Source organism: Hetaerina americana, unplaced genomic scaffold (assembly GCF_022747635.1).
Source record: "Hetaerina americana unplaced genomic scaffold, ioHetAmer1.1.p SCAF_2, whole genome shotgun sequence".
NCBI classification, from domain to species: domain Eukaryota; kingdom Metazoa; phylum Arthropoda; class Insecta; order Odonata; family Calopterygidae; genus Hetaerina; species Hetaerina americana.
In genome coordinates this window covers 97,417,552-97,444,818 of record NW_027286763.1, presented here as the reverse complement: position 1 = coordinate 97,444,818, position 27,267 = coordinate 97,417,552, and the positions used below count along the sequence as shown (strand labels likewise).

Sequence of the window (27,267 nt, the reverse complement as noted above, 5' to 3'; positions counted from 1 at the left end):
CTGTTCTGAAACCAATCTAAAAACTATTGTCTCCTCACTCAGAAACAAATCCAGTACTGGCCCAGATGAAATTCCTGGTAAAGTTGTTCATCATTGTTTTGAAGCCATAAAAGCACCCCTTTTATTTTTAATTAATGAATCTTTGATACAAGGGATTTTCCCATCCCAATTAAAAGAATCAAAAGTAGTGCCTATTTATAAAAACCATGGCTGTGTAAATGATTTGAATAACTACAGACCAATAGCCGTCCAAAATACATTTGCTAAAATATTCGAAAAAGCCATGTATATGCAAATAGCATCTTATCTCGAAAAAAACTTCCTACTTTCTAATTCTCAGCATGGATTTAGATCGGAAAGGTCTACCACAACTGCCATATGTCAGGCAATCGACAGCATACTTAATTCATTAGATGCTAAACGCAAAACTCTTGGAATGTTTTTTGACTTGTCAAAGGCTTTTGATAATGTAAACCACAATAGACTACTAATTAAACTCAATAGAATAGGAATTAGAGGAAGTCCTTTAAACTGGTTGAAGTCCTTTATTCATAATCGCACTCAAAAAGTAGTGTTATCAGTTGATGGGTCAAAATATTCATCCGAAGCATACCAAGTTAACAAAGGTGTTCCACAAGGCTCAACCCTTGGGCCACTCCTCTTTCTGATTTACATCAATGACCTACCTAACTGCTTACCAAATAATGATGGAATAATACCAGTGTTGTACGCTGACGACACTAATATAATAATATCAACACAAACATATCCCAGCCTTGTGGAAAAAGCTAAGTCTGTCACACTTGCTATAAACAAGTGGTGTACAGACAACCTTCTAGACTTAAATGTAAATAAAAGTAAAATAGTAAACTTTACACACAATAAGAACATATCAGATGATCTGCTGGTAAAAATCAATGACCTATCAATTGAGCGTGTGACAGAATGCAAATTTCTAGGTATTTCTCTATGTGCAAATATTTCTTGGGATACTCATGTAAAAGCCCTCCAACACAAGCTCAGTTCAACTTGCTACTTATTAAGACACCTGTATGAAACTACAAGTAAAACTGTACTACTCAATTTGTACTATGGGGAAATTTACTCAAATATAACCTACAGTATAATATTATGGGGATCAGCTGCTATTTCTCAAACCATCTTTAAAATGCAAAAGAAAGCTATTAGAATCATCGCCAGGAAACCTTACAATGCTCCATCAAGGCCTATTTTCCATGAATTAAATTTGCTACCACTCCCATGCATCTACATTATGTTTTTAATTCTATATATAAAAAATAACATCGGCAACTATTCTCTTAACTCTGCCTATCATCATCATTACACCAGAGGCAGGAATGACTTCCATTATGGGAATATAAGAACTAAAGCATTGAAATTAGGACCCAATGAAATGGGCATCAGATTATTTAACAAACTACCCAAAAGTATCAAGGATACACAGGGAACTGCCGTATTCAGGCATAAACTAAAAAGATATCTACAACGCAATATGTTTTACTCGGTTGATGAATATCTCAACAATATTCCCGACCAGTAAGTTCATACTTTTAGTTTCTAGCAATGGTAATGGTCTGATTCATGTTTGTGATCAATGATTTTTCTGAATTTGATATTGTATGTGCATGTTACAGCCGATGTTCATGGGTTTGTACCAAACACTTATGTAACTATGAGCATCTATTCTTTTATGTATCTTAACTGAGCCTGTGTCTTTGCTCCTCATTGACGTGCCTTATATCATGTACATACTTCACCCACCTGGTATTTTTGTATTGTGATCTCTGGGCAAATAAAAGGTAATAATAATAATAATAATTGTATTCAAAAAGTTGAAATTAAGTGTCTAACTTAAAGTGAAAACAAATCACTGGCGACTTCCGATATTCCCGAATGGGTTAGGTCAGCTGATTAAGCGACGCTCGAAGCCACATTTGGGAACCAAGTTTAATGTTGAGGGTTAATTATATAATATGGTGTTCACTTAACACCAATAATTACTTATTCACCTAACTAATGTATCGACTGTCAGTGGTAGTACCTTACTGTTAATGTATCAGTCCCTTACTGCAGTTGTGTAATCTCCATCTTGTTTTGTAAACCCATGAGCCACTGTATTGTTTGCGTATTATACAAATGTGCAATGTTGTTTTCCTGAAGTCTAGGTGTATCTTTTCGGTGCATTTTTTATGTGTAGTATTGAGGGACTTTAACTATCCTAAGCACTTACCGTTGAGCTTTAAACGTTATCAAGAATTCTTGCTACGAGACTTAGCCCCTAATTACTGCAATGAAATGAGCTCTTTTGTTTAAAGATTTACGAATCTTCAAAAATTGTCAAACGCTTAATTATGGGGGGTGCAGTTAGTTCTGGCGTTGATAATGATGATTTAGTTGATCGTCTAGCTAACGCAGGATACATTCGTAGTAGATTAGTTGAAAGAATTTTTCGTGCTGTGGACCGTGGTCATTACTACACGGAAACCCCTCCAATCGTCGCGGAAGATCGTGATGGAGGGACATACGAAGGTAAAAGTCAGTCATCTCCCCAGTAAATTCATTCGTGCTCTATGGTTAGGACATCTTGTTTGATGATTATTTTCTCAACAAATATGAGAAACGATCGCCAAGTCTTGTTACTTTTTTGGTGAAACCTTTAACTTATGAATATATTTCGTCATTTAGCTGATGCTGAAAGGAGAAAAGCCGCCTACCGGGACATGGCATGGAAATTTGGTCTACTGCACTTGTCAGCACCCTGTGTCTACTGTGAGGTGAATTATTTACTGCATTTAGAACAGCTTCGTTATTTTCATGGAACTTTTAGTTTGTAGATTTCTTCATCATCTATGACTTATTGCGAGTAAAGTGACGTAGTCAGTTGCATGAAACCATTAAAGTTGTAAATTAAAAGATGGTGTGCAGTTTAATCATCAACAGCATCCATCCCGCAGGTCTTTTGGCATATTGTTAGGATATAAACATGGTGTTTGAACATAAGCATACATCAAGCAGTTGCTCAGTAGTTAAGTTCATTATGCGTATCAAATTTGTTGTTGCTCGTTAAAATATACCCTAATACCTTTTGTTGCCTGTATTTCATTAAATTGGTAAGCTTAGTCTATCCGTCCTTCCATATTTCATGGTGCCTTGCATTATATTACCTAAAATTGTCTCATTTCATGTCAAATCCATCTGATTCTTTTTTATAAAAAAGATTTTTCCTGTCTACTCCTATGCATTCTTTTGATCTTCTAATATATTCAATACCTTCTCATATATTCCTTTACCTTCTACACTTGTTTAGGTCTTAAGTGAAACTTCAAGTATGAATTTCGCCAAGTACACAAAGTTTAGATGATAGCAAGTGAACACAATTGCACCCTGCATATATATCTATGTTGCAGGGCAGTTAACTAATACCTTTATAGAGGTGTCATGGAGTTGTATCTACTTACGTTTACTTACAACCGGAAGTGCCGATCCCAATTCATAATGATTTGCATGTTATAGTTGGAATTGATGATTAAGTTTTAAATATATTTTAATAGTTGAAGTAGGAATGAACTTATCACCACACCCCGTACACAAAGGTTTGTGCTGCCCACTCTGACTGACACCACCTGCAGATCCGTCTAATTATAATGACAATATAAAAGCAAGTTTTTTCCAGAGATAAAGCCCACATTAGACTGCATGTTCTCATTTTCTGCAGGGACTCCTTGTCAATGGACTAAAATGAAAGAGCCTACTCAGTGGGAGAAAAAACATCATATGTAACTGACTAGCTATTGTTTATGTATGTATTTAAAATATTTTGGATATAAATATTAAAGGTGGAGGTCACATACTGGAGTGGGTAGAAAACTTCACCTATTTAATGAGCCAAGTAGTGAGAGCATTAAGATAATGACGTTAGGTGAAGATTTTTTCACATAAAGTGGGGAGTAGATGAAAAGGAAATAAATATGTAAATGGCAGATTATTAAACACTTAAATATGGAGGGCATTATGGCCCTGGAACATTGCAATTGAAGCAAGAGGATTGTTGCAGATTAGTAGCTTTTGAGTTGTAGGTGTTGAGAAGAATGGAAAAAATAAAATAGATGGAAGGAATGCAAATGAATGTACTACTAGGCATGGTAGGGTAGGAGAGTTGGTGGTTGTGAGAAATTCAATAAGACAAGAAAAGTATTTCCTGAGGTATTGAGAGGCAATGATGTGTTGAAGAATAAAGGAGGGAAAAGATTTGATGAGTTGGCTAGATGGAGTAGAGGATATAATGAAAATATGGAGGGTGGATGTTGAGTGAAATGAAGGGAGGTAGACAGTAAGTGGAACTAATGATCACATATTACCTCCCCTAGTAATAACCTTTAGTGTAGAAACCCTGTTAGTGTCTAAATAACATTCTGTGGAATTAAAAAGATAAACTCTCTCATTATAAGTGGAGCTAAACAATGGTTTATTATATCATGTGGTATTTAATGTCTTGTTAGACAGGACTAATAGCAGCACATAACCACCAGATCTCCCAAAAACCTACCCTACCAGTAGAATTCTGTAAATAAGGGTGTTTACAGTGACAGTAGCTTAGGGGAAATGGAGCTATGCATGCATGCATGGAAAATTGGAGAATAACTTCCTGTGTTTTGCTTATGCTGTAATTTGATTGCAAATGACATTGTCAGAACCATCAAGAAAGTCATATATCAAAGTGAAAACTTATCAAAGTGATTAATTTCCTCTCATATTTAAAAAAATTAATAAAATTACTTTGTATTAATACACACACTTTGATAAAATGTTTCATTATTTAAGTGGACCTTATTATACTAGAGGGATAGTAGGGAATCCTGATGAATTCTGCTCTATATTGTTACATCTGTCTTGAGCACAGTGTTTCAAAGTAACAAAAATGTTGGAAATAAGATAATACTCTCATGCATAAGCTCCTAATTAATTGAGTTGCATGGTGAATGTGTTAAGTCTGTACAATACCATCACAATTCTGTGATCATATTATGATTGTATCAGAGGGGGATTATTATTGTTGTTAGTCTATCGTTTAACTTAGTTTTTGGATGAACACAGGCTGATCATGAGGAAGCTTCCCAGCTTCATCCATATAGACTCCTGAAATTCTAATTAGCATAATATTTGTCATGGAGTATTACACATCAAAGCCCCAAAAACTATAGTTAATTTACCTGTTAGGTTAAATCTGTAATCATGTGAAAATTCTGCAGACATGTAATTTCCTGAGTTTTGCTACTATATATTTTTGATTATTGGATAGTATGAGTTTAATTCTGATTCTTATCTCAAAATATCCTACATAAGGTTTTTGGCGTGAGTATAAGTTGAAGTAAAGAAAACAAGCAAAAGTAAATCTTGAAATATATAATGAAATGAATCATTGTGATATAAAATAAAAATATTAAATGCTATAATATCGGGTAGTAGGCTCTTGTAAGGTGTCAATCTTTAGCCAATGTTGATTTTTTTGTGTAATTCTGCATCGATATTTCAGTCAACTAGGTGACCATCAACAGAAGTTAGAGCTTGGCAATAAGAAGACAACAGTAGCAAAGTACTACCCATGGTCCAGTGGCCACTTGACCTCGGACAGTACTAGTTAACCAAAATATCAGTTTTGAGTTCCACAAAAATAAATATTTTCTATAGAATTGGCACCTTACAAACTCACAGCCAGTAGCTCACACCCTCTTAGCTATTAAGAGAGCCAAGCAACAGCCAGGGTCATTTGCACCATTAAGGGTAGGTATTTACTTGTTTAGAGGCAGGATTCTCAAGGAATGGGGAACGGTGGAGAAAATTCTGGCCTTTGGCCTACTCTCTAAAGAAGATGTGTCCAATGTGGCTGTGGAGGCTAACTTCTAGTATTAATTTGAGTCCAGGTTTAGTAAATTGTGCTTTTAATAATGAATTATTATTAAATTTTTGTGGAGGCTTCTATCAATAATTTAGTGCCATGGGTAATGTTTTCAGCTCGGTGGCCCCCAATCTTGCTTACGAGGGTGATCCCAGAAATACTTGACCCTACAAAGAAAACACTTAAATTTTGGGAAAAAAATATATTTATTTTTCAACATCATCTCTATGAACGTTTCCCAGTGATGTCCAAGAAGTTCAATACCCTTTTTATAATAAGAACTGTCTTGCTCCTCAAAATAGCCATGAACTGCCGACATCACTTCTTCACTGTTGGAAAATCATTCACCACTGAGCCATTTTTTCAAGTTTGGGGACAGAAAACAATTCAAAGGGGATAAATCTGGTGAATAAGGTTCATGAGGTGGCAATTCAAACTTGAATTCATGAATTTTAGCCATTGCAATAACGGATTTGTGAGCTGGTGCATTGCCTTGATGAAACAACACTTTCTTCTTAGCCAAATGAAGCCGCTTTTGCTGGATTGCTTTTTTCAAACTTAGCAATAAGTTCGCATAATACTCGCCGTTAATAGTTTTTCCTTTTTCAAGATGGTCAATGAAAATTGTCCCATGCGCATCCCAAAAAACCGATGCCATGACTTTGCCTACAGATGAAACGGTCTTTGCCTTCTTTGGAGGCGGTTCTCCCTTTGCAATCCATTGTTTTGATTGTTCTTTTGTCTAGGGTGTGAAGAAATGGACCCTTAATTCATCCATGGTTATGAAGCAGCACAAAAATTCTGCTTTGTTGCTGTGAAACTTGGCTAAACACTCGATTAAAACATCTTCCCAACAATCTTAAAGATTATTAATTACTGTGGTTATTTGACTGCTTAACATTGGAATTAACTGAAATTACCTGGAACATGCTGATTTACATATTCTTCATGAAGTTCAACAAAGTTAAACTGAACTCCATGGAATTACTCTGTGATACGAGGGTAATTTGAAAAGTTCTCGGACCAACCTCAGTGAACCTTGCCTTTTTTATTTTTCAATGTAGTCTCCCTGTACACTGATTCACTTAGTACAGCGATGTTCCAATGTCTTGATCCCACCTTGAAAATTAGATTCCTTCTGACCTGCAAAATACCCGTTTACTTTGGCTGTTAGCTCTTTGTTTGAAGAGAATCTCTCTTCACTGAGGAAAATTTTGAACCTGGGGAAGAGATGGAAATCTGATGGAGCCAAATCAGGCGAGTAACATGGGTGTGGAAACAATTTGTATCTTAGTTGACATATTTTTGCCGTGGCAACGACACTTGTGTGTGGGCATGCATTGTCTTGATGAAAGATGGCTTTCTTCCTTGCCAAACATGGCCTTTTTTCATATATCTTTTATTTTTAGTTGGTCTAAGAGTATGAGAGTGTAGTATTGTCCAGTAATTGTTTGACCTGTGGGAAGATAATTAATCTGCAGAATCCCTTTCCCATCCCAGAAAACTGAAGCCATCACCTTTACAGACGACTGTATTGCCTTTATTGGTGGTGAATCAACATGTTTCCACTGCTTTGGCTGCTGTTTTGTCCTTGTGGTATAATAGTGGACTCAAGTTTCCTCGGTGGTCGCAAACTGGTGCAGAAAATCTTGTGGGTTGCTCTTAAAACAGGTGAAACATTGTTTGAATATTTCTGATACATTTGTGGTCCTGCATCAAGAGTCATGGCATCCATCTTGCAGATGATTTTCTCACACTTTTAATGTGATATGCCCTTTCAGATGACATCCCTACAGCTTCAGCAATTTCTCGCACTTTCAGTCTGGGATCCTCCATGATCATTTTATGTTTTTTGCAATCATTTCTGGGGTAGGGGCACATTTTGGCTGACCAGTATGCGGCTCATTATCTTAGCTGTCCCGACCAAATAAACTCATTTGTCCACTTGGCAACAGTTAAATATGAAGAAGCAGGGTCCCCCAAAGTATTCTGATAGTCGGCATGAATTTCTTTTTCATTCATACCTTTCTTTAAGTAATAATCAAAGTATTTAATCACTGCTGGATCTCAACTTTTTCCATCTTCACAAATCACTATACAGGAACAACAACAGAGAGGCATCAGCAACACAGATCTCTTCCCAGAGCACTGACGTATTAGGTGTTTACTCATTAAGGATTACATTTTACTCTCTGGGAAACTCGTGCTAGTGTTGACATATGGTGGTGATTCCGATAACCTCTCTAACTGCCCTCATTTATGGGTCGATCTCTCTTGAGATTCAAAAATGATCACAGAATGACTTCTAGTTTTATTAAATGGAAAATATAAAAATATTCCCACAGACTGTTATCAAATGCAACTACAATACCATGGTAAATTGAACACTATCAGTATTATTTGTGTGTACTCTGTATATGTGGATAAGTACCTAATTGTTTGGCATTACCAATGAAATTGGTCAATTACACTAGGGCATGCTGGCAATAATAATAAATTTTTGATGATGATAGTAATAAACATTTTCATTTGAGTAATGGAATTTTCATTCAAGTTTTTCTCTCGACTAGTGCATTATTAATTGATGAATGTTATAATGAACTGGACCACTGGAACCCTTAAAACTCAGGAAATTGAAATAAATATTATTACTGTCACTGTTAGCCATTGATATATCATGAAATTTTCAATCAAGTTTCTCTCAACTTCCTGAATTAATACATTTTTATGATCTTTTGACTGAGAGTTTTAGCATTAATGCCTCAACTTGGAAAAAAAATCTTGCGTCCCACATGTTGATGCATAGAAATGAATTTGAACTTCAAAATGTATGGTAGGCAACCGGCATATTGCTCCCTGGATTAATAATTGACTGTAATATTTTCAATAGCCAGAATTTTGATGAGTTTCTTTCTGGTCTACTAGTAATGGCTGAAAAAAGTTTCAGCTTTTTATATTACTAAAAGTTACTAATGTTTTTATGTCATAACATTTTAAATAATATGTTCAAAAGGGATGGCATTCCATAATTTTAACGGATTTTTAAAGTGTAATGTTAGTTATTGACTATGTAATAAATCTCGAACAAAGTTCTTGGTATTATTCATATTTAAATATATAGTGAGTTTTTCTTGTGGATGCTGTTGCTGAAATATTTTTATCTGAAAGTGTATCCTTATTTGATTCAGGTGGTGGAATACCTGAAACTTCGTCCTGGACAGTCCTTTTTAAATCTGGGATCTGGTACTGGTTATTTGAGCACAATCGTTGGTCTTATTTTAGGTAAGATTTAGTAGCAGAGAGAGGAAATATGTACTCATATTCTAATTTCGCAATTGAATGTATGTATTCATTACTTAATTAGTATTTCGCACAATAATGGCATTGATTTATTATTGGTAAAATTAACTAAGTATTTCACATTACAGGGCCTAATGGCATCAACCATGGTGTAGAGATACATGAAGAGGTTGTTAGATATGCCAACTGGAAACTTAGTGAGTTTAAAGTTAGTTCGGATGCACTTTATGAGTTTGAGCTTTGTGAGCCAAAATTTACTATAGGTAAGTAAAAGGGAAAATTTTAATACTGTTGTCCCTCATATTATACCTTCCATGTATTTAATTTTTGCTCTTCATATTTTTGTATGCAATTTGATGTTATATTCATCACTCCCAGGAGTAAAATAATTCTTAGAATTTAACAGTAAGTAGACAATCAACCACAAAATCCTAACAGAGTAGGTAATCACAAGACCCCTGTGTATATATTACCTATTTTTTTCCATGCTTAATTTACAGAAGACCTATCACGTATGTATGCAGCTTGCACCCAAAATGCCTAAATTTAAGGCTGTATAAACCATTCCCAAGTACAGAAATACATACAGAGTCCCTTAGGGGAAACATCCTTGCATGCCTTACTTTAATTTGCTTAATCGAGCTAGAAATCTATGTACAAGGCTTCCACTTTTTCCCTAGTTGAGGACTTGTCCCCCTAGTTTTGACCACTTCACTCAAAAGCCCCACTTTTAAAAGAAGCCCCTAAAATGACTAAGGCTGTTGTAAATGTGTAGATATCTTTTTCTGCTGTCAGCTACTTGACTTTAAAACTTCTTGCTCCCCATTCTCTACACTTTCCATATTGCTAGCCATGATTTGGACGATTAGAAGTACCTATATATTGGATCATGGTACTGAGGAATCAGTTGACCTTGCACTCATCAAATGCTAGTATCTTTCACCAGCTTAATGCCCTGCAATGGTCGTCTCTTTAGTGTTAGTGTATCAACCTAACCTACCAAGCAAATTAGGTGTATTCCCCTCCTTTTTAACTTTGATATTTGATTCATCTCAAAATCACATGCTGTTGACTTAGACATGTTTACAGTTCTATTGAGCAGTGGCAATGCCACTATCATCACAGTTGAGGTATGTGGTCCTGAAGATGCCTAATTTTGCTCAAGAAATCTTTGTAATTAATTTATCCTTATATGAAGTTTAAATTAAAAATTGACCGTTAGCTACAATATTTTGGCTACTTTTTTTTTACTTCAAATAGGCTCTCATTGCATGATCTGTGGAAGGAAGAAAGTTGGCCTCACCAGATGGTTTTTTAGGATTAATTAACCCATTTTAATAAAAATTTTTGTAACCAGCCATAATTTGAAATTTAGGCAGAGCTAAACCATGTCTAGTCACTATAGCCTAGATAACGAAGTTCCACAGGGGTCTGTGTGACATTGTTTGCCTTTGCCATTGATGGAGACATGACATTTGTTGATGGCCTAGCCATATCTGTGTGTCACATATGTTCAATAAAGGACTCTGCCAGCCTCAGCTAACTATCAACTAATTGCAAAAGTGGATGTTCAATAATAGATTTTGGTTCTCTCAATTTGAGCATTGTCCTTCTGTTGTTAAAGGAATACTTTCATAATTTTAGTCTGACACTAGATAAATGCTTAAATTGGTGAGCCCATATCAGGATTTTAAGAGGTATATGTTTTAAGAATTTAATTTTTTTAGTGTTTATAGCAGGGCCACTCCTGGAATAGAGGCAACACCTCAATGCTCACTCTTTGTAGTGTGGGCAGTGATGTACATGGTTCCACTGATAACAATTTACAATGCTCGGGTTTTAGGACACGCTTTAGATCTAGCTCATGCTGTATGCAGATATATCAGAATGTCTAGATTTTTGGTACATAATGTTACATTTATTTCCTCGACCATTAAGTTCTCAGGAAGTGATTATCTTTTGCTTGTGATTCTTAGACTTCCTATTGATTAATGATAGAATGATAAACTTTTAACATGACTGAAATGATACTGTTCTTGCTTGAATCTATTTTCTTTCTGAGGTATATTACATTATTGAAGCAGTACATGCATCAATATTTTTCAGAATGTTGGTTTCATTTTATGGTAAAATAATGTTTCTACAAATGATGCTCCAAGATACAATACTGGCATTGATCAGAGAATTTCGGACTAGGATGGTGTACTTAGTCAATATTTTTCACATGCGCACCTTGAAGTACATCTTTCAAATGTATTTCAAGGTTTAACCTTCTTAGTACCGCAGGCCAATATTAGCATAAGCTCCTTGGGCATGAAGTGCCACAAGTCAGTATATCGGCTGTAGACCATATATAAAATCAAAGCAATTAAATACATTTTTAATGGATGGTTATTAATTTTGGTATTTGATAAACTAGATAATACACTCTTTCAAAGTGTACCCTCAATTTTATCGTAAATGCATTTTTTATTTTTTTTAAATATTATAAATGATTTTATAAGGCATGGAACTTGTTCTTTTTTAATGCTTTTATGCATATTGCTGCAAAGAAAGCTGTAATATGATGATAGGTAGTCACTTCAATATGATAATAGATAAAGAGACTAGCACAATGATAATGTGACAAAAAATTTCTTGAGGATTACTTAATTGATAAAGTTTGGTTGAGAAGGCAATGTTGAGATTTATTACAAAGATAATGTCCTCTATTGAAATGAAATAATTGACTTTGTAATTCCACACACTTAATTTAAAAAACACGACCCAGGTTTCAACATTGAACGTCATCATAAGGTGATGACGTTCAACGTCGAAACCTGGGTTGTGTTTTTTAAATAAAGTGTGTGGAATTACAAAGTCCATTATTTCATTTCAATATGTTATGCAAATTCCATAAAGTTACGCCTGAGACAACAAAAAATAATGTCCTCTGTTTTGTTCAAGGGGAATAAGTCATGCTTTTCCTTTGTGAGCAAAAGGATTCCTTATTTTCTGACTTGAAAATATTATGGTTATGTACAAAATCACTCTTTGTTTCTCCTAAAATGGCAGCCAAAAATATTTTTAAAAAAACATATGTGAAGATTTGATAAATTATCTGTTACCGCAAAGCAATGATAATGAGTTTTTCAGAGAAAAAGATGGCAAAGAGAATGTGTGTGGGAGAGACCAAGTTATTTTCTGTTCCAGTGAGAGAAGCATTGTGATTAAGGGGAAAAACCTAGATTAATAGATGGCATTAGTGGCGATAATGTTTGTAGTGATGACACTGATTTAATGCTGTCTGTGGAGTTCAGCTTAACCTATGAAAAAAGCGACAATTGTTGCCATATCAACTTCAGTTTGTTTTGACTTTGCCTTGGCAAATTTTTGGAAGAAAGCTGTTGTTGTGTAATTGCTCATATGGTTCTCAATTCAAACATTCTACATAAGGAATAGTCTAGCTAAACAAATTATTAGGCTTAAATAAACTTAATGAATCATACAGACCCTGGAGTGTAAATGCCTTAGGAAAACAGAGAATGATGTAATTATACCTGCAGGTCAAATGATTTTTGGGTCAAAAGCTGAACCAACACAATGTCGAGGCATGAGAGGGAAAAATTGCATTTTTGCAGAGGAATACATGATTAAAAGTTTAGGTCTGGAACTGTATGCACAAAATGAGAGAAAAGTGTGCATGGCATTTGCCTGGCCCAAAATGAGTATTAAGCAAGCAGTCCAATGTTCGGAGTTTGAAAGAAAATGGGAAAGTAGAAAATGACTGTACAGGAGCCAATTAAAAGTTTTGCAATTCATTAAATATTCATTATTTCTAAATGATTTTTTTGCTAATTTCCCAGTGAACTTATTTATATAATGATGGTAGTTTTTTGTGTATATAATCGATATTGTATAACTTGACTGCCACAAAAAAAATGATTTATTTTATTTTTTCCAATTGTTATTCCAATTGTTTTTGTTGCAATAATTATATTTAACCTTAATGCGATGTCTGAATTTTAAAATTAGCAATTAACCTCTATAGCTAAATTTAAAAAAAACATTAATTGGTCAAAAAAACTTCCTGTTTTTTCTAGATGTTTCAAAACTTTAAAATTCATGCTGGCAATTTTCGCTGTTATATCAGCCCATGGTACTTAGAGGGTTAAAAATCATTTACCTTGACTGGAGTCATCCTGGTCCAAGTGAATAATTTTTATGCTGAAAGTTCTTGCATTTGAATGAACAGTTGGTGACCCTGATGACAAAACTGTTGCAGCAGTGCTCACAGTTCTTTGTAATTCTTCAATAATATTTATGGCACACATCAGTATGTTATATTATGTGTTCAATGTCACAGAGACTACCAATTATTCTTTTTCATTTCTTACACTTATCAATATTTATTTGGTACCACATAACTAATATTTGCTGAAACATGAACTTGTTTGGAGATGTGGGATACCCTGGAAAACTGAAATATTCCCTGTAAAATTTGAAAAACTTTGAGGATTTCTCTAAAGTTGTGTAGTTATGTGCCATTCCATTGGCAGTAATATCAATCAATTTAATGAATAAACATATTTGAGATGGAAATTACTTTTATAATTACTGGTTTTAGGGTTGTGCCAAATGATCATAGTTGTTTAAGCACCCATTCAACGCACTACTGCCTGGTGAAAAAGGCCCACTTTCATTAATGGACCAAGGAAATCGGACCACTTTTCAAATCTGAAAGTCCCTAAAATTGACATTGACAGTTATTGGAAGTCCTGCTGATCTGGAATTTTTGGATGTGCTTACCCTAGTATAAATCCCTGACCCCCATTGAAGCCACCATCAAGTTCAAAGGAGGAACTATTCAATTGAAGCTTGACCCAAGTGAAGTGATTTCAACAAATAATATCGCCTTAGGGAAGTGGCCAAAGAGTAAAGTTGTTTGGATAGTAGAAAAAAATTTCAATGGGCATCCTCAAATGACTGTTTTGTGCATCAAATATTAAGAATACCTTCATGAATACAGGTTTTTTGTTTTCTTTGTTTTTTCTTCAGGCTGTCACTCAAAACTAGCCCCTACAGCATGAGCCAGAGTGAATTATCAAGTCTTTTGGTAATTCTAGATACATAAAAGAATGGCTCTTTGTCACCAGCGTCTTCATTTTTGATGACAGCAGATTCCTCTGGTTTTGTTAGCAACATTATAATTCTATTTTTTTTTTCAAAATATACACTTGGTTTTGTGTAATTCTTTGAAATTCCAAAAATTAATCAATTTTTAGAAAAAAATCTATCAGATAACCCTTATTCCCTTAAAATTTACACTTACATAATAATGTATTTTCAGGTAATTGCCTATGTCTTGATTCTGGAGTTATGCAATATGACCGGGTATATTGTGGTGCAGCTTGTCCTGAGTCATATGAAAATTACATGAAAAATCTGCTGAAGGTAAATGATGTAGTCCAGTCTTTATTTTTTTTAAGTTATGGTGAAACTGTTTGAAATGTGAACTATTTTGGCACTTCAGCTATTGCTTCGATGGAGGAACTTTCCTAATCACAAAAGAGGTTGGATCTCCATATTTTTCCACCACATTCCCATTTAATTTATGTAGTAAAGCCTATCACCAATGGAAATGCTGGAATTGTCATTTATGATAGTTGCCTTTTTTCTCGCATAAGTAATTGAACTATAGATCTGTGAGATTCTGTAGGCAGCCATTCTCACTGTAATATTATCCTTAGATGCATTTTATCTCTGCCATGTCTTCAAAATGTTACTTACGTAATTGATTTCATAAATTTAAAACAAAATTTAGCAATGCACCAGAAGCAGCTGAATGCAATAAAACTTTTTTAGGTGCATAAAAGGTATGTTCCAAAAGTATCGTGAATTTTTGCCGGTTATGTTTATTTGATTTATTTGTGGCATTATGTTGGTACTTATGTCCCTCCCTTATGCCAAAAAGTTCGGCCATTTAGAATGTTCAGTTAATTGTTGACAGCTGTTTTGCTTGTGCCTGTTTTGACTTGTCTTTGATTTTTGCCTGTTCCAAAAAATGGATCATAGAATCTGTATCAAATTTTGTGTAAAAAATTAAATTAAGTGTGTGGACTCATTCCAAATGTTTACTGTGGCATAAGGAGAAGCTACCTTGGACCAAAGCAACATTTATTGGTGGTAAAAAATGTTCCCTGACAGCCGAACGATGAAAAGTGTGCCAGATGCCCGAGCACTTCAACAACAGACGAAAACATTGATGAAGAGAAAATAGTATTGGTCAATCGTCGAATCACTGCTAGAGAAGTTGCTGAGGACCTAAGCATATCAATTGGCTCGTGCCATTTAATTTTTACCAATTATTTTGGCATGACATGGTTCGCCATGGAATTCGTACCAAAATTGCTCAATTTCGACAAAAAACAGCAATGCATTAACATTGCTAATGACTGTCCGCGACTACCGGAATTTGCTCCAGAGGGTCATAACTGGGGACGAATCATGGGTTTATGGTTATAACATGGAAAGTAAAGGTCAGTCATCCCAATGGAAGCTGCAGCATGAGCCCAGACCGAAAAAAGTGCGCCAAGTTAAGTCGAATGTGAAAGTTTTGGTTACAATTTTCTTCAATTCTTGGGGCGTGGTGCAACATGAGTTCTTGCCACAGGGTAGAACGGTAAATAAGGAATATTACCTGAAAGTAATGCACAATTTGTGCGAATCAACCTGCCACAAATGTCCGGATTTGTGGAAGAATAAAAATTGTCTTTTGCACCATGACAGCACCCCTGCTCACACATCATTACTTGTGCATGAAATTTGGGCCTAAAACAACACACTAATGATGCCACAGCCACTGTATTCCCCAGATCTGGCCCCCAGTGACTTTTTCTTGTTCCCGAAACTGAAGAGGCCCATTAAAGGATGACCCTACACTACGATTGACGAGATAAAGACTGCATTGAAAGAGGAGCTGAACAAGATCACAAAAATGATTTTTGAAGTGCTTCAAGGATTGGATAAAAAGTTGGCACAAGTGTATTATATCTAATGGGGATAGCTTTGAAGGGGACAAAGTAGATATTCATGAATAAATAAATATTTTTTGAAAAAACACAAAAGTCATGATACTTTTTGAATAGACCTTGTACATCAGGGGAGGAGGTCATATTTGATGCACTGAAAAGGATGGTTATGTATTGTATGTTTGCAAAATATATAGTATTACTGTTAATATGCATTTTATTTTCAGTTTATATGTTTTATATGTAAATGATTTTCATCAGGATGGATTCATACAGTTAACTAAGGACCTTGAGGGCATAAGGTATAAATGTGTTCATCAATAGCAGTGACCAGTTACATCTCTCATTATTCCATAATTGTGGCTTGGCCGTGTTTACTAGCTGTTTTACTCTTTCTCCACTGTGTAACTGCTCCCTACTGCTCGTATGTTATATTTATTCATTGAAAGAAAATTGCAAGTAGGCAGTAGTCCAGGATGACACAAAAAATTGAGCCCATTTTGTTGTGAATTTTCTTGACCATTCTCGACAATGCAGTGTCTACAGGATATATGTAGTTTATTTGTTTCAATCCCAATCATAGTATTCATTGAATTTTAATAGGGGTGCGAGTAGGGACACATTTTACATCACAAATTGGAGTAAATTGGGTAAATTTTCATATCAATTTGTTGCATTTCAGGTAGATAAGGCTTTTAACTGGAGTTAAAACTGAATATCAATTGAAATTATGTCAGTATTAACTATGAGGCATTTTTGTTGTATATTGACTCTGTGGTAAGGTTAGCACATTCAAAATAATACCAATTTTTCTTTCCTTCACACTTATGCTTTGACAGTTCAGTTTGTCAGTTCATCAACAGATTCAGGAAATTACCTTAAGTCAAGTCTTGAGTAAACTAGGAGTGCCAATAGAGTTACTCCAAATTGCAAAATATTGCTTCATTCAAGAAAAAAAGATTGCCAAGAAAATCAGGCGTAATGTGAGAAATTTATTTCATCCCCGTAACGTTGGTCTCCCCAGAAGTGATGAATCTTAAATAACTATGGTTTTTGGGATCGTAGATTTTCACGGCGTTCAGGTGAAAGATTCTCTATTCTCAAACAGATAAAACAAACAGATACCCTTCTTAGACGTCTTGATAAAGAGGAAGGGAGACGGTAGCCGAGGCCACGCAGTGTACAGGAAAGCGACTCATACCGATCGCTATTTAAATTCATTATCGCACCACCATCCAGCGCAAAAGGCTTCTCTTGTAGCAACTCTAGTACACCGTGCCTACAAACTTTCTGATGCTGAGTCGTTATCTGCGGAGAAGAAACATATAATGACAGCCTTGCAGAAAAACAGGTATAAGAGGTCCGTGGTCCTAAAAAGGACCGCCAAGGAAGAGAAACGCCGCCTCAACCATAGTGAAATACGGAGCGACGGGGAAACGACCAAGATCTACGCCACGATACCCTACATCGCCGGCACAAGTGAGAAGATATCTCGGGTACTGAGAAAGCACAATATTGCCACGAGATACAACTGCCTCACCAAGGTATCCCATCTACTTCCACAGCCTAAAGATAGAATTCCCAAGGAATTGCACGAGGGAGTCTATCAGATACCGTGCTCATGCGGAAGTTCATACATAGGCGAGACATGCCGAGCAGTGAAAACATGCCTAAAAGAGCACGAAAGGGCTACTAGAAACAAGCAGTTCAGTTTATCAGCCATTGCTGAACACGCGTGGAGCGGACCTGGCCATACAATCAAATTTGACGAGACCAGGATAATATCCAAAGAAAGAAGATATTATCCTAGGCTTATCAGAGAATCGATCGAGATACTAAAAGAAAAAGATAACTTTAACAGAGAAGATGGCTACCGCCAATCAGGAGCCTGGAAAAGGATTTGGCGGCCCGGCACTTCGTCCTGAAGACGCTCGTTGAAACACGGGCGAAACTGTTGTCAGAAAAACAACCTACGCGGTGACATCCCGAGAATGGAGAATCTTTCAACTATGTTTTTTGTCATGGTAATGAGCCACTTTTGGTCTAATATCTCTGCATAACCTCATTCAAAATTAGTTACATGTTCTCTCATGTTTTGCATCCCATAACTGAGCACAAACTAATGCATTCCCTATTTGATAATTACTGTTACCTTTTGAAATCCAAAAAAATGCATTGATATTATTTCCAAGGGTAATACTCTATTTAATAATTTGTAATGGCTATCAAGTATGTTATTTTTCATGTGGTTATTGAATATCTCTATGTAGATATTAAATTTATAAATTTTGCAGGTTGGAGGAATACTGGTTATGCCTCTGAATCATCAGTTGATGCAAATAACTCGTCTCTCTGAAACCAGTTGGGAAACTGTGTCAGTGTTACCAGTTTCATTTGCTTCTTTAATCTTACCAGTTCAAAGCAATTCACAAAATTCTAAGGATACCAATCAAACAATCAAATTGCGTAAGTATTTTTGGCTGGTAATATTGTTACCAATTCTGATGACATTGACAATATAACATATTGACGCAAGGTTGTTAATGCCTGTTACTCCTATCTCGGTTTCACACAATTTATTCATATATCCTTATTCTAGAGTGATCCAACTCTGCCTCACAATCTAAACATTCCCGATGTATGTACATATGTTTTGATGTAATATGTGTAACATTGCAGTTGATTTGGAAGGGTACCTTTCTATAATTTGGGTTTTGTAAGAAGCATGAATTAATCACGGCTCTTCAAAAATAAATGTGAATCTTTCAAGAATTTTCCTTAGAAAAGTCGATCAAGCAGTGCTTTTGCTTCATGAATATAAGAAAGCCCCTTCATCTGTGTGTGTGCATTATCTGCCATTGAAGTGCAACAATATGTTACTAATATAACCCTTGTTATACATCTTAAAATGGATTTAACTTTTATCACTCAATACATCTTCTGATTCTGCATGAGAGGCGTTTGTAATAAGCATTGCAAAGAGGGCACTATAAAATGATTTGTAATTATATTTTCCTTTCATACTCTGTTTTCTATGTATTTACTGAAAATTCAAATATCTTTTGATTATGCGCAAATCTTTGTCACATTTAAGTTGAATGTCTCACTCTTTGGTTGATTTTTACCCAATATATTTTAGTCACTTGGTTTTCCATAATTACCCTATTATATTGCTTTCTTTCAGCTCCTCTTGAGCCTCTTGGTCTTCAGGACAGTTGTCGGCACTTGATTAGGACTCTGATTCGCAAAAAAATGGAATGTGAACATCCAATCCTCTGTAAGAGGAGCTTTGTGCGTCGAATGAAGCAGAAAATTCAAAGGAATAACGAGGAATTGAAAGGTAACCGGAGGCATGTAAACCTATCAAGGAGATCTGAGGAAAGTGGCGGGAGTAGACAATCCTCAGTCAGTGAGGGCAGCAGCGATAGCTGTCTCCGCAGTTTGGGTCTTGTGGTCTTTCAAGAGTTGGAGGACATTCGGAATATGGATCAAGTTTTGACCCTTATTCAGGTGAATAGGCGTTTACTTGGGAGGGAGTCACCAAGGAGTGAACAGGGAATCTTGAGGAGGTCTTTCTTGAGGACTGCATTTCGTATGGAAGAAGAAAGGACGACAGTTGGAGAGGGAGAGAACTTGTGGGTGAATGAATTGGAAGATTTCAGGGACTCGTCATCATCTTCTACATCATCACTGACATCTACCTCCACTGCATCTTCCTCTTCATCTGATAGCGATGATAATGATGATGGGTTGGAGCTCTTTTTGGCGGGAGATGTTATCCCAGAAGAGGATGATGAATATCCTTCAAGGTAAGGGTACATTTCATAGCATTCAGTATTCCATCTCCTGATGCAATGCAATCTCCCATTAAAAAGGTTCCCTATACAAATTTAAAACAATACAATTCATGAATTTGTCCCAATCAAACTTAAAAGGGAGTAATATTTAATAATAATGTGCAAGGAATCAGATTTCAGTGCATATAACCTTTTAAATGCTCCTTTTTGGGGTAAACACTTTCGAAAAAGTCTGATAATTGGCTATGAAATGAAGCTAATTTACTCTAGTTTAAATAAAAATTTTTCTGCAAAATTCAAATTCTAATAACAATTAATAGTGCTAGTTCTCAGCATGTCTCATGTTGCCAATTGCCTACTAATGTGCAAAAATTAAATGTTCCATTTGACCTGATCCAAATTGCAAAATCCTTCCTGCATGGCAGCTGTTTGCTATTCATATTTCCTACTCATGTTTTTTTCTTTGACCAGCTAATCTGACTGGCTTTCTCTTGGCAAGCACTACCACTCAGTGATTGCTAAATGAAGAGACCTGTTGTAAAGAAGTTCTTATGTGGCAGATTTATTAAGAGACATCACTATTTTTACATTGAGATCCTCCTTTTTATGTTGTACTGTGGTAATTTTGTCTCATACAATGAGTCTTTATAATAGGAGATGGCATTGCTTGATACTTCCCAGAAGGAAAATTCAAATATCCACAGACCTACTTTTAATGTTCATTCAACTGTAGCAGAATGCCTAATTCCATATCCATTTATTTTATAATGATTAGATGGCCTAGTATTTGTGTCATCCTTACTAAAAAGTTCCTTTTTTTGACTCTGTATGCTCTGAATTACTTTTCCAGCATTTACACTACTTTAAAGATAGTCCCAACCTCTAAAAAATGTGGACTTTCACCGGTTTTTCTCTAGGTAAACTGAAAGTGGTATTTTTGACACTATTAGCCCTTAAAGTATTGTCTCCCATGAAATGTAAATTCCATAAAATTATTTAGTTTCTCAATTTTTATTTTGAACTAACGATGATCATGAATAAAATTGCCCTAGGGAAAATGAAATAACCTTCGGAACACCTCCAATCTGTTTGATATTCCATCTGTCGTGCCATTATAAAATTGCCATAGGAAAAATAAAATAACCTTTGGAACACCTCCAATCTGTTGGATATTCCATCTGTTGTTCCAATATTTTCCTTAAGATTTCAGATATCTTCTTCACATCATTACTTAAACATATTATTATTATTCAACTTCAACAGAACTCTTGTATCCATGATTTTGTTTAGCTTGATTAAAGGCAAGTGTAGTTAAAAATGAATGTATGTACTTGAAATCTATCAACTTCATTCCATTAATTCTTGAAATTCAACAGATGAGACTGTTGCATGTATCAATACAACAGTCCATGAGATCAAAGTAAAAACCGTGAAAAAATGTAAGGATTTAAAAACTAGTGGTAGCTATGGTCAATAGCCAATACAACAAATAAAGCTTGATCTGTTGGCTCTCCCTTTTTAAAGCCGTGATGGTGCACTAACAGAAGATGGAAGTAGGTGAATAATTTTTAAATTGTTTCTCTCACCTTTTTCTCGCAAGTTAGTATAACCATCACATGTATATAGTTTCGAATTACGTATACACCTTAAGTTAGAGATTGAGTCACTAATGATTTTAAGAGGGTTTTGGATAAATTCCCCTGTCATTAATTATTTTTCTCACTGAAACGTATATCTATACTGATATTTTTTATTATTACCTTTATAATATAAGAACGTGAGACAAGGACTTGGATACAGTCTGGTGTGTAAATTAGTATCACGTATCACATTCTACTTATTTTTTGGGGCATGCCCTGTGCGAGGAGTAGAAAAATAAAACAAAAGTATAATTTTGGTAAATATACAAAAATAGTGGTGGTGTCAGGCACATTTTGTATGACTCAAATACTACCAAGCTCTACATGAACATGGAAATTTTTCAAGCATGAAATAATTAAATAGTTCTTATATGTCCTTATACTCTTGAACAACTCTTCATAGCCTTTAAACATTTCCACTGTTCACTTCTTCAAGACTGCTCTGTACCAGGCTCTATGCAGATTTGGGATATTCTTTATCCTAAAGCTGGCCTTTACATAACCTATTTTCTCCAGGATATGGAGTGGACTAAAAAGAAAAAAAGACTTCCTAAGTGTCAAATTGAAGAAATATGGAAACTATGAACTTTATTTTATAAAAATTATTAGCTTTAATGAGCAAAAAAACAGAATAAGGCTTTACTCAAAATTAGAAAGTCCAAAATGTTATTTAATCATGAAGATGTTATTTGTACAATGAACTTGATAATAGGCAAACTATCTGAAAAACAGCAGATATTAGGCATTAATGGAACAGAACAAATGTTTTTTTGTTGCATTGAAGTTCATCTTGTCATGGGATGAGAATGTTCACAAAGTCAATTCAAGCCATAATTAGCGTGAAATCTGAACAGTCCCTTGCCATTTATTAAACCAATATAAACATTTTATTGTTGGAAAGTGTAATCATTTCAAGCAATAAAAACAAATTGTATTCTAAAGTATCCAGTCCAGCACTGGTGAAACGAACAAAGTTACCCAATACTTGACACTGGTTGAGAATTTTGCCACAGCTAATTTTATTATCAGATGCATGATATATTCATGCATGCTTATTACCAGGTGTATGCATAGTCGGGAAGAAAGAAAGAAGTAACAGAATAAGCAATTACATATATTTTTTGAGATAACGGTGACAATTTATTCTAGTGATTAAGCTAGTAGGGGTAACCCTCGCAATGAAGTGCAGTCTGATTGCCCTTGATGTAAGCAATTTATTTGTCAGTGTTCCTTATAAAGAAGTATTAGGGCTAGTAGAAGAGAGACTAGTGATTTAGGCCTAGCAGTCCCAATGATTTCAGAAGTGTTGTTGTGTCTAAAAATTATTTCAAATTCAACAATCAAATTTACCAACAACTGAGTGGACTTGCCATGGCTCTCCTTTTTCTCCATTGCTGAATGATGTTTTTATGGATAATTTTGAACAGGTACCCTTTTCCTGTGAGTTGAATGAGCTAAACTGTGCTTAGGTGGCTCTGCTACGTGAATGACATTTTTTGTGCGTGGAGTTGATAAGACATTTGGCTTTGTTCATCAAAGCCTTAAACCAATGAAACCAAGCCATCCTTCAGATGGAAATGAGGAAAGAAGGATCCTTAACTTTCTGGATTTAAAGACTTTGCGTGCTGAGAGAATTCACCATCTTCGGAAAGGACACAACGACTGACCGAACCATTCATGCTTCCTCTAGACATCATGTGTCTCAGAAGTACGCAGCATTTCATTATTTTCTTACACGGACTGATATCCATACCATTGTTGGTAGAAAATCAGGAAAGGGAGCTCTTCATAATCAAGCAAATTGGCATCAGTAATGGCTATCCAGATGTTCTGATAAATACATTTTATTGTAAAAAATTGAATGGAAGCCACAAGACCAAGACCGAAAAAAGTGCACCAAGTTAAGTCAAATGTGAAAGTTTTGCTTACAGTTTTCTTCGATTGCAGGTGCGTGGTGCAACATGAGTTCTTGCCACAGGGTAGAACGGTAAATAAGGAATATTACCTGCAAGTTATGTGCAATATGTGCGAAGCAATCCGCCACAAACGCCTGGATTTGTGGAAGAACAAAAATTGGCTTTTGCACCATGACAACACCCCTACTCACACATCATTATTTGTGCACGAATATTTCGCCTAAAACAACACACTAATGATGCCGCAGCCACTGTGTTCCCCAAATCTGGCCCCCAGTGACTTTTCCTTGTTCCCGAAATTGAAGAGGCCCATGAAAGGATGATGCTACGCTACAATAGACGAGATAAAAACTGCATCGAAGGAGGAGCTGAACAAGATCACAAAAAATGATTTTTTGAAGTGCTCCGAGGATAGGAAAAAATGTTGGCTTAAGTGTATAATATCTAATGGGGATTACTTTGAAGGGGACAAAATAGATATTCATGGATAGATAAATAATTTTTGAAAAAACACGAGAGGTGATACTTTTTGAACAGACCTTGTATAGCCAAAGTCAAGGTTCAGTGTGATTGAGGTGTCTCTAAAGACAGAGCAAGAGGACTCAGGAATGGAAGAGGATTTATGAATGTGACAGAGGGGAAAGAAGTATCCAAGGATGGGTGAATATGGAATAAATTAGTACGAGGTCTGTAAATTAAGTAATGAGACTGGCAACGTAATGATCGATCTGGCTACACTGGAGGTGCTGAGCTTGGAGGGGTGGCAGGGGAACATGTGATCCCCCTTCAGTAAGGGTTTGAACTCGCTCGAGTCATTTGGTTGTCCGTAGCTATTTTTTTTGTGAAACAGTTTTTTCTATTGTGTTCTAAAAATGGGTGACATCAATTACGAGTTAAGGTGTGCTATCAGGTTTTGCTTCAGACTTGGGCACAGTGCTATGAAAACTCTTGCTAAACTTCAGTAGGCCTACAGAGATAGTATTTTGTTAAGAGCCCAGGTTTTTTGTTGGATTAAGGCATGTTCAGAAGGAAAAGAGCCGATTGAAGATGTACCACGAAGCAGAAGACCTTCATCTTCAAGACCGATGAAAATGTCGATAGAATCTGGCATCTTGTGTGTTCAGTTTGTCGGTTGACTGTCAGAATGATAGGGGAAGAGTTGAATTTGACTCAAACTACCGTTCATCAGATTTGACCATTGAATTGGGGATGAGAAAAATTGTGCAAAAATGGTTCCAAAAAACCTCAAACAGCAATTTCAACAAACGAGTTTTAGGCCAGTAAAAACATTCCTGCGGTTCCTCAGCCTCCTTATTCACTTGACTTGAGCCCTTGTGTCTTTATTCCCTTCCTGTAGTTGAAAAATCACCTCAAGGGAACTCATTTAATAGTTTGGCTTCAGAAGGAAGTTATTTTGAGGGTGGCAATATAAAATTGTAATTCTATTTTAATGAAAAAATTAATAAAAATCATTCTCGTTACTTAATTTACAGACCTCGTATAGTGTAAATTTCCTTATGTAACCTGTAAGCAGAATTTTCATTGACAGTACTTACCCATATAGGGAACAGTGTGCAGGTTATGTGTAATTTAAAGGGTAAGAAACCATCACTAGAGCTCTTTGTAGGCATATGTACCATATTTTTCAGTGAATAAGATGCACATTGTTTATTCCATTATGTGCTTTAAAATTGGTCTGCATGTTACAGGCAGAGGATGTGACTTCATCCTAGAAGTCACAAGCTGATTTGCTGGAAAATATACAGGCTATTAAGTATATCCCCCCCTTAGGCATAGAAAACAGTTGTCTGCAATTCAAATGTTAATGATAACAGTGTTTTGAGCCATTGGTAAGCAATAAAGCTTTAATACTTCCTTGACAGTTCTTCCTAAAGAAATCGTATATAAATTGCAAATATGTACAATTTAGCTTTTTTCGTTTCATCTCACACATGGCGCTGCTGCGAAAATTATACACATTGGGCTCATTGGGCTAACGGGGATGTCACCCCTCTCCTCTCGTGGTAAACTTGGAGTCTACAGGAACTAAAGTGTAGGTGGTGTGGTAGTGTCATCCAGTGTGTAATACGTTCCTTACTATTTAGTGTGTGTATGTGCTTTTACTCGCTGAAACTAAGTGTTGCATAAAAAATTTAAATTGGAGTAACTTCATGGGATCTAAGGAGTCATAAAAGAGATTCCTGTATATGATTGCATATAAACTTGAAGTTATCAATTATGTAATTAATGGTTTCTGGCGTAACTTTATGGAACCGATTCATTATAAATAAATGAAAGGACTAACTTTGTAGTTCCACACGAAAACGATTTATTCACACGACCCAGGTTTCGAAGTAAAACTTCATCAATTTATTTATTATCAATTATGCTTCAGAACATAGTAACAGGTCAGCTGAAAAGCATTTTGCCTACCAACTGAGAAGATTATATGAAGATGAATTCCCCCACCCCACTCAGGTGCCCTGGTAGCTAATTTCTCTATTGTAGTCATCCTCATAATGGTTTGCACCATAGACATTTGCCTGCTTTAGGTGGTGACACTTGGCACAACTGCTCACTTGGTCACCCATCTGCCCAATGGTGGAGTTGGCTCGGAGTATGTCAATGATTTTGCTTGACCATCGATGAATTATTGAAAGATAACAAGGCTATCATTATTTGTATATGAAGTGCATTGTTACTTATTACTGTGTATTCCTTTCAAAATGATAGCATCTGTATCACCACCATCACCTTCCTGCTAATGTAACTTTAATATTTCAGGGATACAGCCACAGCTGAATCTTCAGCAGAACCCAGCACCGGTTCTCGGGATGAAGATGAAATATGTGAAAGCAAAGTTAAAAGGTTGAGATTGCAAAACAATGAGAACAATTCCAATAGTTTTAGTGTAGATGCTAGTGTCCCCAGTAGCAGCAATTCGTCAAACAAGAAGGTACGTTTCAAATTGCCCCGAAATGCTAAAAGCACCAGGGGAATTAAATTATTCCAATCAAAAGATGAACCAAGATTAAGTCCATCCAGTGCATCCAATCCATGCCCACCTGTGTCACTTATGAATGATGAAGAACTAAACGTCCCCATATCAAAGGAACCCAATGTTAAGGAGTGTAAGTCTCATTCTGAAGCTAGTTGCAGTGACAGACAAGAATCTATGAGTATTGGTAGTGATTCCCATCCTACAGTTCACACAAATGAAAATGTCATTGATGAAGATTCCGTGAAAGATTCTCATTCTTCTGATTCTGAGGAAAACTCCTGTTCCAACTGTGAAAATAAACCCTGCAGCTGTAGAGAAAATGAAAACAAGAAAGAGGATGAAGAAGTTCCTTTCTCATCTGAAAATGTCTGTGATGAAAATGGTGATGTAGAGAAAGAGGATATTCTTGATGATAGCGATGATGACAAAGGCTCCAAGGATGGAATAACTTATCCTAAATTAATGTGTGCCCGCATTCAAAGTCTTCCACTCCCACCAATGCTGAAGTTGTATTTAAATTACCAGAGACCCCTTTGAATCTATCACTTACCCTCCTTCCCTGTGTAGGGTCATTTAAGAGAATATTTTATGTTGGTACTAGCTGGGCAGATTGAGTAACAGGTGTAGTTGGATTTATTTTGTCCAGTAATAATATGTGATATAAAACTGTATGGAGGTCAAGCTAT

The 27,267-nt window shown here is 35.8% G+C and overlaps 1 protein-coding gene across 1 annotated transcript; it reads left to right on the top strand.

The window, feature by feature from the left end:
- Positions 1-1,893: 1,893 nt before the first annotated feature.
- Positions 1,894-27,267, top strand: LOC139688338 (uncharacterized). The gene is made up of 8 exons (XM_071585844.1): positions 1,894-2,550; positions 2,707-2,795; positions 9,106-9,199; positions 9,346-9,480; positions 14,547-14,650; positions 18,522-18,693; positions 19,412-20,036; positions 26,365-27,267. Exons 1-8 carry the CDS (start codon positions 2,373-2,375, stop codon positions 27,116-27,118), a joined length of 2,151 nt encoding a protein of 716 aa, XP_071441945.1. The 5' UTR covers positions 1,894-2,372; the 3' UTR covers positions 27,119-27,267.

What these genes read in the sequence shown, in the direction of transcription:
- LOC139688338 (XM_071585844.1), top strand. Translation starts at nt 2,373, where the DNA reads ATGGGGGGTGCAGTTAGTTCTGGCGTTGATAATGATGATTTAGTTGAT. An exon ending in CACCCTGTGTCTACTGTGAG is followed by an intron (nt 2,796 to 9,105) that starts GTGAATTATTTA and finishes TATTTGATTCAG; the next exon opens with GTGGTGGAATACCTGAAACT. An exon ending in CAATCAAACAATCAAATTGC is followed by an intron (nt 18,694 to 19,411) that starts GTAAGTATTTTT and finishes GCTTTCTTTCAG; the next exon opens with CTCCTCTTGAGCCTCTTGGT.